Genomic DNA, 16442 nt, shown 5'->3' on the forward strand with positions numbered 1-16442 from the left:
TTTATATTAGCACCTCCAGGATATTAGCACCTCCAGGAAAATGGCGTATTTATATATATATATATATATATATATGGCGCGTGTTGCATTGTGGGTAGCTCGTGACGTCACTGTGTGTGAAAGAGTCAGAAACTAGACAGAAGTGAAACAAGTACAAACCACAGACTGCCTGCGTCACGGAGGATAGTCGCTGCTTTATTTATGTCTGTAGGCCGTTGCTGTGAGTGTGGACGGTCGGAGCATACTGCGTTAGCTTAGCCAATCTCCATTCAGAAAACACGCATTTTAAAGCTGTTTCTCTGCCGTCTGTCTGCAGACTCAAAGCATTAATTCATGGTTTTTACTAACCGGTATCAGTGTGTTGTTACTTCGGCATTATTTTGAAACGTGTATTACAATTAAATCACGGTCAAATATGTTCATTTTGTTGTAGTTGTAGCCCCCTGGCCGTCACTGGCCCGGTAAGAACCACGATTTTGGAGGGCCAGAAAAAAGGTGAAAAAGTAGCCCTGAGCCGGAACTACCCCTAAAAAAACGGTGGTATTGAATTCCATTGATGGGATCTGTGGAATGAAAAGAGAGCCTGGCTAAATGCACTTTTCCTAAATGGGGTGGTGCAGTCTCCCCTAGCCCTGGTTGAGGTGGGCTTTAGGCTGATGCAGCCAGCCAGAGGAGGAGGAGGAGGAGGAGGAGGAGGAGGAGGAGGAGGAGCAGCCAACCCACGAGTGATTTTATGAACTAAGCAGACATTTTTGTAAACTATGAGATTTTCCCAGTTGAACAGATTATACTTTTTAACAATGAGGCAATGATGATACCGGAACGGCTTTTTGTCTCGTGTTTTGAGTGCTTGTTTATATAATGATTCCAGTGGTTTTGTATATTATAAATTGCATTGTTTGAGGAGCCTTAAAGATTTGCATTGCTGTAGGTACTGTATTGTGCGTACCGATGATAAAACCTTTAAATCCTTAAAATATTGGAGTTTTCTTTTGTGAGGTGTGCCATTCCTGATGCTGACCCCATGCTGCTTAAAACCAATAGGCTCATGGTAAAAAGCACAATGGAATAAACCTCTAATCTGCTTTATATCCTATTAACCCTTAATCTTATTGTTCAGTCACATAAGGCGCTTTCACACCGGAGTACTTTTCCCAGGAATAGTTCAGATAGTTCCTGGGATTTTGCGTTCACACCAAAAAGATCTGGAACTAGAACTTTTTTTCGGGAAACTTTTCCCCCCCTTTCAGTCCCTGCTAGAGAGGTAGTACTTTCCTGGGGAGGAAAAGGTTCCAATTTCTGATTGGCTGGGCGAATTGCAAACCATGCCCCGTAAAACTCGGAAACATTTTGTGAAGCCGCCATTTTATTTGCTGGCATTAGCATTATTAGCATTAGCATCAGCCCAGCGCAGAAACGCAGAGAGACTAACTTATGGCAACACAAAATAAAACATGGGAGCGGTGGAGATGAGGAGGTGTCGGCGTTCTGGCGATTTACTCTGAAGGCTTCAGCTTCTACTGAAGCCTTCCCCAACTCCGGGGACTTCGGGTGGCAGTATACGCCGTGAAGTTTTTTGCGGCCTGCCAGTAAACCAGAAGAAGAAGAAGAAGAAGAAGAAGAAGAAGAAGAAGAAGAAGAAGAAGAAGAAGAAGAAGAAGAAGAAGAAGAAGAAGAAGAAGAAGAAGAAGAAGAAGAAGAAGAAGAAGAAGAAGAAGAAGAAGAAGAAGAAGAAGAAGAAGAAGAAGAAGAAGAAGAAGAAGAAGAAGAAGAAGAAGAAGAAGAAGAAGAAGAAGAAGAAGAAGAAGAAGAAGAAGAAGGCTTCATTTGCGTAATCCTCCCTCAGGGAACTTATTCCGGTGTGAACGCGATCTACTAGATAGTTCCAGGAAATAAAGACTTGGTGTGAAAGCGCCTAAAGTCATTTCAGTGCTGCTGCTTTCAGTCGTCTCTTTAAAAATAATCCTTCATAGTAACAACATTTCACATATTTCACCCATGAGGATAAACTTGCATTTTTATTGTGATTATTTTACAACATTGTTTCACAGTTAGGGGTTACATTTACATTCACAACATGACATTCATTTTTAATAAATCACATGATGCTGTCAAAGGCGTTCGGCAACTTTGGATTGATTTCGAAAAAGCAGGACAAATATTTGAAATGTAGACATTTGATTTACATCAATTGTATTTATAGCGCTTTTCTTGAGCGTTGAGGTTCAAGAAAAGCGCTATAAATACAATTTATTATTATTCATAATAATTATTCAGAAAAATGTATTTGTATATATGCTTTAATAGTGTTAGGGTAAAGTACTTTACACAATTCCCTGCCTCTCTCATCAGAAAATGGAATAAGTATCTGATTTAATTGGATAAATACTTCCTGGAAAATAGGCAGACGATGGCAAACCAATTATTTTTGTTACAACATCACCTGCTGTGCTCAGGGAGATGTTCAGGGACAGAGCCTTCTCCGTCGCCGCCCCCACCCTCTGGGGGGTCAGAGCCTTCTCCGTCCCCACAATCTGGAACTCCCTTCCACATCACAGAGACTGCACCGACCCCCCCAACTTTCAAAACACTGACCAAAACACACCTCTTCAGTACAACCCAGTCGGATCCGATTAATGTTAGGCAATGAGAAGCAGATGGAGAAGCATTCAGATCCACATTTATTAGATTTCTTCATGTAGTTCATAAGAAAGCATCATAGAGCCCGATTACGATATGATGAACTATTACATTCAATCATTTGAAAATCGACAATCGGTCTCGATCGATTTCCAATGATTTAATGTAATTGTTTTGCCTGTCTGGCATAATCGTAATCGGGCTCTTTGAAGATCAGAAAATCCACGGTTTTCTTACATTTCTGATCGGATTGGGAAAAACTTCAGAATTGGAATTGACCGCCGTTCAAATTACAGCGTTGTTTTCTCCCAAAAGTGGGCGGAGCCGTACTTTTTGCCCGGAAGTGACGCATGTGTTACTCTCATGTATATTCAATGCACAGCTCTTCACTTTAAATTCTGATATACTGCTTACGTTTTACGAGTACATTTTTTGTATACATTTTCTTGTAGTCATTTTATTTTAGATTTACGAATCATTTTAAAAAGGGAAATGTATATTTATTTTTTTCTTATTTTTTGTTTGATAATATATGTTTTATTTATTTATTTATTCTCTACTTTTATTCTTAAAATACTTTTCAAAAATATTTTGTTTTGATTTTATATTTATTATCCTTTTTTTGTTCATTTTATAATAATTAAAAATATATTTTCTATACTTTTGTTTTTACAACTGACAGCGCTTGTGTCTGCACTATTATTAGAGCTGCACAATTAATGAGCATTTTATAAAAAGCACAATATGGACGGACTTGTGCAATTTCCAAATCGCAGATAACGAAATATTTGAATAACGCAAAAATATGTAAAAACATCTGCCGAGGCTTACAAACAGCATTCTACAGCCTTGATACAAAACCCTCGTCTGGTACACTTATTAATTGCCTTTAATACGGCAAATCATATCGCAATGGCGATATCAGTAATAAGAATCGTAATTAGTTATTTTCTCCAAAAGCAGCTTCAACACCTCTGATTTAAATTAGCTTGAATGCAGATCAACATATTGTGCTTTTAAAAAAACCCAAAAAGGTCTATAACTTTGCTTTGATTGCATCCCCCTCCACGACCCCGTGTGTCATCAGCTGCTCTATTTCTTCAGATTTAAACCCAAATTCGTTCAGCACTTCCACCGTGTGTTCTCCGATAAAGGGATCGGCGGAGAGGCTCGGTTCTGCAGGAGTTCTGGAGAGAACCGGAGCCGGACGAGGACTCTCTTCCCCGTTAGAGTCCGTGAGGAAGGAGTGTCTCTCCTGGTTGTGAGGGTGGGAGCTCACCTGCTGGAAGGAAAGCACAGGTGTGACGCACGCATCCGTCCCGTCAAAAACCTGCGACCAGTCCTCCTGAGATTTAGAAGCAAAACGTTCGGTGAAGATTTGCCTCAGCTCCGGCCAATCAGTGAAGCTCATCTGAGGAGGAAGAGATCCAGGGTCCAGATCCAAGCCTATAGGAAGAGGACATTAAATGTTAAAGGGGACCTATCATGCAAAATGCACTTTGTGATGTCTTCTCTACATCACCATGTGTCCCCGGTGTGTCCCCGGTGTGTCCCCGCTGTGTCCCCGGTGTGTCGGGGGAACTCACGCAGCGTCAGGAAATAAAACCCTCTCTCTTTTCCTCCGTACCCAAATCTCTAAAAACGGGGAACAACGGAGCTGATCCAGATTTGCGTCCGATATGACGTAACATCTGAAATGTGGACCCACGGGCCAATCAGAAACGCTGCTATCAGAAACAATGCCCGACTGTTTAGGCGTAATATGGTCGGTGTTTACATTAGCATCGCTAACACTCAGAGCTAACCTGTGCTGGAGAGCATGTGTGTGAAGAAGCAGGAAGTAGAAAGGAACTCACCTGGTGGTTTAACCGGCAAGAGAGAAAGCCTTTGAGCTCCAGACTGTTTCAGAGCTTTGATAATCCATGATATGGCGTTTCATCACGGCAGCATTTAGTTTAGACGGTAGCTGCCGGGTAGTGTTAATTTCGTCAGCTATTTTTTAATTTAGTTTTAGTCCTGTGTGAAATGTTATTTTTAGTTTTAGTCATATTTAGTCACCTTCATCCTGTTTTTATTTAGTCAAGATTTAGTCGACTAAAAGTCTGAGCATTTTAGTCTTATTTTAGTCAAAGAAAACTAATTATTTTAGTCTACTTTTTGTCAATGAAAACTGTTGAGTCTTTTTTAGTCATCAGATTATATAGAACATTTCAGTCAAACTAGTCTAGCCAAAACCAATAATTCGTCATTTTAGTCAAACATATTTCACAATAGGATTATATCTTGTCCTTATTTGATGAAAAACACAGGTTGATTAGAAAGCAGCTCTGCAGAGAGTATCTGGTCAGGTTTGTGGTGTTATGGCCACATTGCTTCCCTTCTGATGAAACAATGCATTCGCTTTTTTTCTCCGCCTCATTGTAGCGAAAATGGGCCCAAATATCACATTGTTTCTTTCTCCCAAGCAGTGGTGGCTTTAGACTTTTTCGTTGTCAGTCATTTTGACGGACAGGATCGTAACATTTCCGTCATAATCCATTATTACCCGTAGAGTGCACAATGTATCACTCACTCGCGCTGACGGGGGGTATTCGGTTAACGCGAGTGCGACCACTGCTCCCAAGCCCTGTTGTTGCCATTTCATTTTCTGTTGAATAAGGTTAGTTAGACCACGAGTTAGACCACGAGTCTTCCTGACAGTGTGCCGCTGCCCGGTGTAATTCAAATGTACCGCCGCGCGCAGCCGCAGCACAGACACACAGCTGCTGCCCAGCCGCAGCACAGACACACAGCTGCTGCCCAGCCGCAGCACAGACACACAGCTGCTGCCCAGCCGCAGCACAGACACACAGCTGCTGCCCAGCCGCAGCACAGACACACAGCTGCTGCCCAGCCGCAGCACAGACACACAGCTGCTGCCCAGCCGCAGCACCGGAAATAGAACTGCTGGGAGAAAAACTGACTATCAGAGATGTAACGTTATCTTTGATAATATTTCGTCTCCTCATTTTTCGTCAACGAAAGTAAAGAGAGATTTTGTCATAGTTTTTATTTAGCAAACTACATTTTCGTCTCGTCACTTTTCGTCAACGATATTGCATGATGATTTCGTTACAGTTATTGTTTACTGCCGTCGGTGCCGTCTCGTCATCGTCTCGTTTTCGTCATGGAAAAGAAGGTCGTTGACGAACATATTTCGTCATAGTTTTAGTCAACGAAATTAACACTACTGCCGGGTCCCGCATGAGCTCAGACCCCTCCTCTTTAAAGCTTTATCCCCAAATCAGCACTTTAGAAACAGGAAGTGAAATAGAGGGATATGAGGCATGGCTAGAATGATCTGTTTGGTGTTTGGAGCAAAACCCTTCATAGAAATGTTTTTATATATCTGTATATATCTGAGAGCCAGCATGATAGGTGACCTTTAAGCATCAGTCTGCACGTACTACTTTAAAGGTCTCCTCTTATACTGTCTTTCATCACAGGTCTCAGATATATACAGAGCCTGTCTCCGAACACCAAACAGATCATTGTAGCATTACCCATAATCCCCTCTGTTTCAAAAGTGCTGATTCTCTGTCTGTTACTTCAGATGAAAATAAGGAGCCATATATGTCGCAATGAGCATGAAGTCGCAATATTTGAAAAAAGCAAAAATATGTAAATATATCTGAAGTTTTTCTCCCGGCCGACAAACAGCATTCTACAGACTTAATACAAGATCCTTGTTTGGTACACTCATAAAATGGTGGATGCAAAATTAAGGTCTACAACTTTGCTTAGATTGCACCACCCTCCCGTGTGTCATCATCTGCTCCATTTCTTCAGATTTAAACCCAAATTCGTTCAGCACTTCCACCGTGTGTCCTCCGATAAAGGGGTCTGAGGAGGGGCTTCATAAGAGCAGCATTATATAACCGTTTGTCGGTTCTGCGCAGTACGAACCCTTCAGCAGTTGAGTGTAAAACTGCGGTTCGATGGCGCCCACGGCCACGTATTTTCCATCTGAGGTCTGGTAGGTGTCGTAGAAAGGCGCCCCGCTGTCCAGCATGTTCTCTCCTCGAGGGCGAACCCACATCCCGATGCTCTGAGACTTCCAGGCAAACGATCCCATGTACGCTGCTCCTTCCACCTGAGGAGAGAAGGAGGAGAGAAGGAGGAGAAGGCTCTGTGTTTTTGTTATCACTCGTCACCGGCTTGAGCTTCAATATCAGGATCCATGTATTTATTATCCTTGCAAGAAAGAGAGTAGTCATCAAGTAGTCATCACTGATATCCAAGAGAGGGAGTTACACAGTCACGAGATGGAGGAATACCGGTTCTTCTAGTAATCAATACATCTTTATTTTCGTTTTCTCTCAAAACCCTGACTTTCTCAACATTTTGACTTTTTCTCAAAATCCTGACTTTTTCTAAAGATCGTGAGTTTTTTCTAAAATACTGACTTTCAAAAAATCTCAAAATTCTGACTTTTTTCTCAAAATCTCAAAATTCTGACTTTTTTCAAAATTCTGTATTTTTTCAAAATGTTGACTTTTCTCTAAATATTCCAACATTTACCAAAAATCTTAAAATTCCGAATTTTTCCTAAAGATCTCAAAATTCTGACTTTCTTTCAAAATTCTGACTTTCTTTCAAAATTCTGACTTTTTCTCAAAATCTAAAAATACTGACTTTTTTCTCAAAATGTTGTTTTTTTTCTCAAAATCTGAAAATTCTTAATTTTTCTCAAATTCTGACTTTTTTTTTTTCTAAAGATCGTGACTTTTTTCTAAAATTCTGACTTTCTCTCAAAATCTCAAAATTCTGAGTTTTTTCTCAAAATCTAAAAATACTGACTTTCTCTCAAAATCTCAACATTCTGTATTTCTCTGAATACTTAAAATGTTTAATAATCACTGGTCCCCGGCTCGAGCTTGAATCTCAGGATCCATGTATTTGTGATTGTTACGTGTGTTCTTGTGAATTGTTAGATGTGCTCCAGTTTACCTTTTCGTGTATTGTTTATTTTAGTTTGCAAGTTGGCTGGTGAGCCCTTTGTCTTTTGTCCATTAAAACATCACTTTGTGGCTTCAGTAGGATCCTCTCCTTTTCCTCTCGCCCGGTTATTTGGGTGTTTTGTTACTTCCCTTTGTTCCCCTAGTTAGGAGGGAACAGTGATCCTCTCCAGAAGGGAAGGAGTCATCACATACTAGTTCCTGAGCAGTGTCCTTCACACGCTGATATCAAGAGAGGGAGTCACACACAGTCACAAGATGGAGGAGTACCGGTTCTTCTCGGTACTCATACATCCTGTCCTGAAAAAATACAAATAAATGCCTCCGAAGCTAAATTTGAAGTTAACTCAGATTGGATTGAATAATGGGACCGGCCAAAAGCAACGAGATGCCTTCACTGTGATTATTTGTTCTACCAAGTCAACTGATGGGACTTTTATTTAAAATCGCCAAATGTTCAACCCTTCCTATTAAACGTTTTTAACCTGAGGAGAGAAGGAGGAATGAAGGGCTTTGTATTGCATATCATGATAGAAGATAATGCGTCATAAGCTAACATTTGAAGTGAATTGGATGATATATTTATTTGTGATATACACACGTCTACTGATGGGATCGTTTAAAGTAGCCTAATGTTCAATCCTTCCTATTAAAGGTCCCGTGTCACGGCCATTTCTACTGATCAGAATTCCATTGTTGAGGTCTGAATAGATTTATACCGTGCAATGTTCACATTGGTTTCTCAAACAGCATCTCTGTGTAGTATGTGTATTCACTCTCTGTCCTACACGGCTTGTTGGAGCTCCTGCCCCCCCCCCCCCTCCCTGTGAGCCCCGTGTTTCAAAAAGACCAATATGTTGTTGACATGCTGTGCATTCATGTAATGCAGAATGTGTGTGGGGTCGGTATCAGATTGTAATGCATATATTACCCTTCGCTCAGGGCTGTAGAAGGCGTTGCTCCCATTATATATATTATCTATACATAATAACAGACATTTTACAACCCTGGCTGTCGAAACCAAGGGCAACGAGAATAAAGGAATAATGTTTTCACTCAGACGCCAAACCTCGCTTAAACACGGGAACTCATTTTGGAGCCAATTCTAATTACATTAGAAGGAATAATTTCTCTCTGTTCGGTTCTCACTTCTGTTTGCCTTTTAATTTAAAGAGGCCCTTTAGTGTAGAGACACTACATACTGATATACACCTGAACATCAGCAGGAGAGGACTCTTTAAAGTAGAGACACTACACACTGATATACACCTGAACATCAGCAGGAGAGGACTCTTTAAAGTAGAGACACTACATACTGATATACACCTGAACATCAGCAGGAGAGGACTCTTTAAAGTAGAGACACTACATACTGATATACACCTGAACATCAGCAGGAGAGGACTCTTTAAAGTAGAGACACTACACACTGATATACACCTGAACATCAGCAGGAGAGGACTCTTTAAAGTAGAGACACTACATACTGATATACACCTGAACATCAGCAGGAGAGGACTCTTTAAAGTAGAGACACTACCTATTGATATACACCTGAACATCAGCAGGAGAGGACTCTTTAAAGTAGAGACACTACATACTGATATACACCTGAACATCAGCAGGAGAGGACTCTTTAAAGTAGAGACACTGCATACTGATATACACCTGAACATCAGCAGGAGAGGACTCTTTAAAGTAGAGACACTACATACTGATATACACCTGAACATCAGCAGGAGAGGACTCTTTAAAGTAGAGACACTACACACTGATATACACCTGAACATCAGCAGGAGAGGACTCTTTAAAGTAGAGACACTACATACTGATATACACCTGAACATCAGCAGGAGAGGACTCTTTAAAGTAGAGACACTACATACTGATATACACCTGAACATCAGCAGGAGAGGACTCTTTAAAGTAGAGACACTACCTATTGATATACACCTGAACATCAGCAGGAGAGGACTCTTTAAAGTAGAGACACTACATACTGATATACACCTGAACATCAGCAGGAGAGGACTCTTTAAAGTAGAGACACTGCATACTGATATACACCTGAACATCAGCAGGAGAGGACTCTTTAAAGTAGAGACACTGCATACTGATATACACCTGAACATCAGCAGGAGAGGACTCTTTAAAGTAGAGACACTACATACTGATATACACCTGAACATCAGCAGGAGAGGACTCTTTAAAGTAGAGACACTACATACTGATATACACCTGAACATCAGCAGGAGAGGACTCTTTAAAGTAGAGACACTACATACTGATATACACCTGAACATCAGCAGGAGAGGACTCTTTAAAGTAGAGACACTGCATACTGATATACACCTGAACATCAGCAGGAGAGGACTCTTTAAAGTAGAGACACTACATACTGATATACACCTGAACATCAGCAGGAGAGGACTCTTTAAAGTAGAGACACTAAATACTGATATACACCTGAACATCAGCAGGAGAGGACTCTTTAAAGTAGAGACACTACATACTGAGATACACCTGCACATCAGCAGGAGAGGACTCTTTAAAGTAGAGACACTACATACTGAGATACACCTGAACATCAGCAGGAGAGGACTCTTTAAAGTAGAGACACTACATACTGATATACACCTGAACATCAGCAGGAGAGGACTCTTTAAAGTAGAGACACTGCATACTGATATACACCTGAACATCAGCAGGAGAGGACTCTTTAAAGTAGAGACACTACATACTGATATACACCTGAACATCAGCAGGAGAGGACTCTTTAAAGTAGAGACACTAAATACTGATATACACCTGAACATCAGTAGGAGAGGACTCTTTAAAGTAGAGACACTACATACTGAGATACACCTGCACATCAGCAGGAGAGGACTCTTTAAAGTAGAGACACTACATACTGAGATACACCTGCACATCAGCAGGAGAGGACTTTTTAAAGGTAAACTCTGGAGAATATGTAAACCAGATTCTCTTCATCTTTCATATTATGAAAAATACATTTCCCTAGAGGCGATAGGGTTATTGAATTAATCTCACAAAAGCTATGAATGTTAATTCGTCCTGAAATCAATCTTTAAAGGAATGGTATGCTCATGACACTCATTTTTAAATAATTATCATCCGATAAAACAGACCAGTCTCTGCCAGTCTTTTTTTTTTTTTATCCGACGACATTATCAGTGATTTTAAACTGATTATATACCGAAATAACATCAACACTGTGGCGCCGCCATTTTCCGGACGTGACGTAAACCATGCGTTTGGTTTTCGAAGACACGTTGATCTCCATGTTATTTACTGTAGTTTCTCTCTTCAAATATGCCTCACTGTATCGCGAAATATTGCCACAATTCTGATAGGAACAATCCACGGAATGCTCGGTTCCATCTGTTGCCAAAAGGTAAGCATAAGAAGTACATTCGGAGGCAGTGGCTAGCGAAATGTGGCCGGCCCGAACCGAGAGATTTACAGGCTCATGTATGCAGCGAACATTTCACATTTCCGGACGACTACTCTGAGAGTATGATCAAACATAACATGGGATTTAAAGAACAACCATTACTCAATGGAGATGCAGTACCATCGGTCTTTCTGGTGTCATCACCGACCAGGACACCAGTAAGGCCAGTTGAGAAATCGCCCTCTGCAAGTGTGAAGCGACGGAGGAGCAGAAGTAGTGCTCGGAGTAAGGTATGGTATAGCGCATTTCCATTGCAGCGGCTAGCCCCGTTTTAACGTCCTTTAGCGTCCAGGCCAGGCCAGTTTTTGGTGGCCTTTCCATATAGCGTAGTACCGGCTAGTGTGTATTTTCCCCCAGTTTTTCCGGCCCCATAAAATCGTGATTCTATGGCCAGGGACAACGAAGCTGAGTATGCTAAACTAGAGAGGGAATCGCTAGCAAGGGTGGTACTACATGCATACATATAGTATCTTATATCATCTTCCCATTATACACACATGCATTTCCAAACATCTGGACTACCTATGTTGCAAATGTATTATCTTTTCAATTTACACACGGCATCTATTGCACGTCTGTCCGTCCTGGGAGAGGGATCCCTCCTCTGTTGCTCTCCCTGAGGTTTCTCCCATGTTCCCTTTAAACTGTGGGTTTTCTTCGGAAGTTTTTCCTTGTACGATGTGAGGGTCTAAGGACAGAGGGTGTCGTATTGTCATACTGATATGTATGGCTGAATTCCCCCATCCAATCTCTTCACATTGGTCAAAACTTCTTCCTCTGCTGACGAGTCCGAATTCAAATACTCCGCCATGTTTCCGTGTGTTGACAAAGTGAACGCATGGATGACGTCACGACCATCACGTGACTACTGAAAATGGCAAACATGGCGGCGGCCAGACGGAATATACAGGTCTTGATAAAAAAGAGCTATAAAATCATTATTTACCGGGGAATATCGCTGATTTCTTCAGGGTATGGTTTAAACATAATGTTTCACTAAATACTGAAGTTTTGATTAATTATCTAATGAGTGGACCATTCCTTTAATGAATATAAATTACAATGTTTGAAATGAAAGAAAAAGCATAGATGCTTCACATACACTTGTAAAGAAAGCCGCCTAAGTGCACCGAGGACAACACAACAATGCCATTGAAGAGTGGCACACACACACACACACACACACACACACACATACCTGGCCTGACGTACTATAGAGGGTTCAAGTACATACAGAAATAGTACAATGAATCTGAAATGCAATCACGGTGTTCGCTTGAATGAAAGGAACGAGGTTTTTAAATGCGCTCAAAGAAGAAGACGTAGAGTTCAAGATAGATTTTTGTTCTCATGTAAGGCTGAAAGGAGAATATAAATTATTTGCATCAAACCTCCGTTAAAGTACTATTCCAGATCAAATTTTCCTTAAAAAACAGAACGTACTGAGTTTTGAACTATAATGAGATTCTATGCAATGAAAGGAATACAAAGGGAAACCAATAAGGTGTTTTTTAAAAAAGGAAACTATTTTTTTCACGTATGGCTGAAACGATTCCGGAAGAAACTAGATTATCAACATTCTATAGGCGCTTTCACACCGGAGTACTTTTACCCGTACTTTTCCCGCTTAGTTCCGATAGTGCCCCTTTTCGGTCCCTGCTAGAGAGGTGGGACTTTCCTGGGGAGAAAAAAGTACCAATTTCTGATTGGCTGGGCGAATTGCAAACCACGGCGATTAAAACTCAGGAAAGTTTTTTGAAGCCCCCATTTTATTTGCCGGCATTAGCATTATTAGCCCCGCGCACCAACGGAGAGAGAATAACTTATGGCAACACAAAAGAAAATATGGGAGCGGTGGAGATGAGGAGGCGTTCAGGCGATTTACTCGGAAGGCTTCAGAAGAAGAAGAAGAAGAAGAAGAAGAAGAAGTGTTGTTGTTTCTATAATGCAGGGGTATTATTATCCAGTGGAAAGTCCTTACCTACTGGCCTAGTTAAATCAAAGTGGTTCATTTTTTTTGGCTGGGCAGTGAAGTTTTACACACCGTCTTATTTGACTTTCTCAGGACTTGAAACAGTTTTTTGGGGGCAGAACCCCTCAAAGAAAAAAAAATATTAAGGTCATCATCTTAACAGTTTTTTATGCCCATCCGTGAGCAGAGCATCAAGTTGCCTATTACAGCTGAATGCGGCGATTACCATCTTGTTCAGCAACACGCCTCACAAACGTATTAAGATCCAAAGCTTTAGTGCGATTTGCTTCAATGCTGAGTACAGCCACACTTGACAGTCTCGTCTCTGTCAGTGTAGACCGCAGACACCTCATTCCTTCCATCTACTTGAGTCCGAATCATAGACTGTATATATAAATACTAGAGCCGGGACTCGATTAAAAAAATTAATCTAATTAATTAGAGGCTTTGTAATTAATTAATCGAAATTAATCGCATTTTTAATCAAATATACATATCTGACCTGAGAACGGTGAGAAGCAGTTTCCACATGGACTTTACTCCAGGTGGTCGACAGTCGAGTGCAGTCCAGTGAGCCAGGGAGCTGGATATTCTCTCAGACGTGGACTCACTCATCCTGGCCCTGAAACCAGTCATCTGGTTGAGTGTGGGTTGGGTCAGGGTGTGGTTCCTTGCACTCGGAGTCGGGCTAACGTCCACGCTAGCTGCTACATACTAGCTGCTACATGCTAGCTGCTACACGCTAGCTGCTACATGCTAGCTGCTACATGCTTTGCATTTAGGTGATACTTTAGGCTTGATGTGCTGCGGTGATATGCAAATTCTTTTTTGCATAATTTGCACACAACCGTGCTCTTGTCGACGCTTCCATCCGTCCGTTTTTTTAAAACAAAATGTCCCATCCACGGGGCCGACCAAAGCGGTCTCATCAGCTTGTTCGTTCGTGTTTGACTATTGTTCACCGTGGTTTGTTGTTGTTTGAAGTCCCATGCTGAAGTCATGAACGTTAGTTGGTGCTCCAGTATAATCGGTACGCCTGAAACTCATCCAGTGAGAAACGTTCCGCTGTGCAAAAATAAGTGCGATTAAAATGCGTTAATTTTTTTAACGCGTTCATTTTTGTGTAATTAATTAATCTTAATTAACGCGTTAAAGTCCCGGCCCTAATAAATACATATAAGTCTGAATGCTTCTCGTTTTGAGTTGTTCCGTTCAAATGAAATCGCCGCCACTCACACTCCCGCCGGGGGAGGGGTTACAAGGCTTTTTTTTCATTCATAAATGTCCGATGAGCCACAACTTTTATTTCAAAACAAAGCTGCCAACCGGGGTGGCAAGGCTATTTTTAGGGAGGCCGTTGCCACCCCATGCCACCCCGGTAGATCCGCCCCTGCTTGACCGATACTTGCTTTTGATCAAAGTCAATGCAGAAAACCCGCACTCACACAGGTGGGCGGAGGTGAAGGGAATGAGCACTTTTACAGCCTTGTTGGCGAGGTGGGGAACTCGGTCTCCACAGACAGCCAAAAGTGTGCAAGTGACGTTTTCTGCCAGCGCCGTCTCCTCTCTCACTTTAGGTCACTTAAAGGTAACATGTCATGCTTTTCCAGTTATCACCGTCCCCTTGTGTGTTATGAAGGTTTTTATGCATGTAAACGGTCTGCAGAGTCAAAACCCTCAAAGTACACCCTGTAGCACAGAAAATATCTCCCCAAAACGCCTCGTTGGAGACACGTCACTGTCCATTTAATTCTTCCGGGGACATCATGATGTCATGTCGTCCCCGGAACGAAATGGACCAATCCGTGGAGCCGTTACGTTACGTCCGCGGAGCCGTTACGTTAAGCCCCCGCTGATTGGTCCAAATTGACCAATCCACGGAATTCCTCACACACTCAGTGCAGGCAGCTCTGCTGGTCTCTCCTCCCTGGCTGCAGGCTGATAACAGACAGTTGGGATCGCGGCGAAATTCTCTCTGCAGACGCATTCTCACAGCCTTTTTCTTCCTCAACATCAAGCCACACTTATTGTTTTTACTTCGGCTGTGACTTTGTGTGTGCTCAGGGTGAGTTTGGCTGTGTTTCGCTGTGTATCGCTAAACAAGGAAACCACACCTCCACGGAGCTCAGCGCGATTCGCAACGTCCCGACCAATCAGAGCACACTGGGCTCACAGGGAGGGGGGGGGAGAGCTGCAACGAGCCGTTAAGGACAGAGAGTGAATACACAGACTTTACAGAGATGCTGTGCGAAACCAATGTGAGTTTGGAAAATTGCACAGTATAAATCTATTCTAGTAGACCTCAACAATGGAATTATGATCAGTGGAAATGGCCATGACATGTGACCTTTAACTAAAAATCGATCCATGTTGCCGCTCCCATAAAGTTAGCTGAAGTTCTGAAATCCGCGGGGAGGATCGCCTCACACTTTGAAAACCTCTGTTTTAGAGAGTATACTGACATGAGATGTGGTTGAGCAGGGTATACTTGTACTTGTCCTTTATTAGAGATGCGTCTGTTGTTTGTGTTTATTTTTAGTGTCAGGATGGAACCTGTGTCTTTTTCTCTGCAAACAGAATCTACCTACGGGTACAAATAAATAACCTGAACCTGTAGTTTCCAAGCAGCTCACCGGTCTATTCACAAAAACAGAAATGTGACTCAGATCAATTTTTGTGGCAACGAAACAGCAGGCATGAAAACATTGGAACAAACATTGAAGCACTCAGAAAGCACAGACCACCACGGAGGCCAAATTACTGTTTTGCAAAAGGAAAAGAACATCTTGTGTAACTGCCACTTCATCAGATGTGTTGCAAAGCAAATCGTTTTTCTATAATTATAGGAAGAAGCTTTGAGTCTCTCCAGCTCATGTTGCTCTAAGAAGGCAATCTCTTCTACTGCATAGAAGAAAAAGCTATGTATTCACCCTCTTCAATCTAAAATGTTTTGAGCAAAGCCAATACGAGACTTGACAACGCACATGGAGTCCTTGTTAGTGTCTAGTTCTTCATGGAAACCTGCAATAACTGACGTTTCTGTCCAGTTCAGGGTCGCAGAAAGAAAGACATTGACGTGTCATCACCTCTCAGACCAACATGTTGAGCTTTTGCTCGTACAGGTGCTTGTTTAGACCGTTAAGTAGTTAGAAAACAACATTGTGTTTACTAGAAGCCTTTGTGTTTGTTTACACCTAATGAACGCAAGTCCAATATTGTGTCTTTTAGCTCCTTTTTGGGTCTCCACCACCCACCCACTCATCCGTCTCTTTAGCTGCTCAATGCTAAACGATATTTAACAACCACCACCTTTTTTATCTGATAAAGACGCTATAACACTGGTGAGGGTAACCAACAC

At 41.7% G+C, this 16442-nt stretch overlaps 1 protein-coding gene across 1 annotated transcript in view; it reads right to left on the bottom strand.

Annotated features, from left to right (window-relative positions):
* Positions 1-1999: 1999 nt before the first annotated feature.
* Positions 2000-16442, bottom strand: part of amacr (alpha-methylacyl-CoA racemase) — a 36362-nt gene continuing 21919 nt past the window's right edge. The window contains exons 4-5 of the mRNA XM_034079395.2: positions 6586-6772; positions 2000-4086 (exon numbers count right to left, since the gene is read on the bottom strand). Of these exons, the coding sequence (XP_033935286.1) occupies positions 3677-4086; positions 6586-6772 (597 nt within the window). The 3' untranslated portion in view covers positions 2000-3676. The remainder of the gene's footprint in view (positions 4087-6585; positions 6773-16442) is intronic.

Source organism: Pseudochaenichthys georgianus, unplaced genomic scaffold, assembly GCF_902827115.2.
Source record: "Pseudochaenichthys georgianus unplaced genomic scaffold, fPseGeo1.2 scaffold_607_arrow_ctg1, whole genome shotgun sequence".
Classification (NCBI taxonomy): domain Eukaryota; kingdom Metazoa; phylum Chordata; class Actinopteri; order Perciformes; family Channichthyidae; genus Pseudochaenichthys; species Pseudochaenichthys georgianus.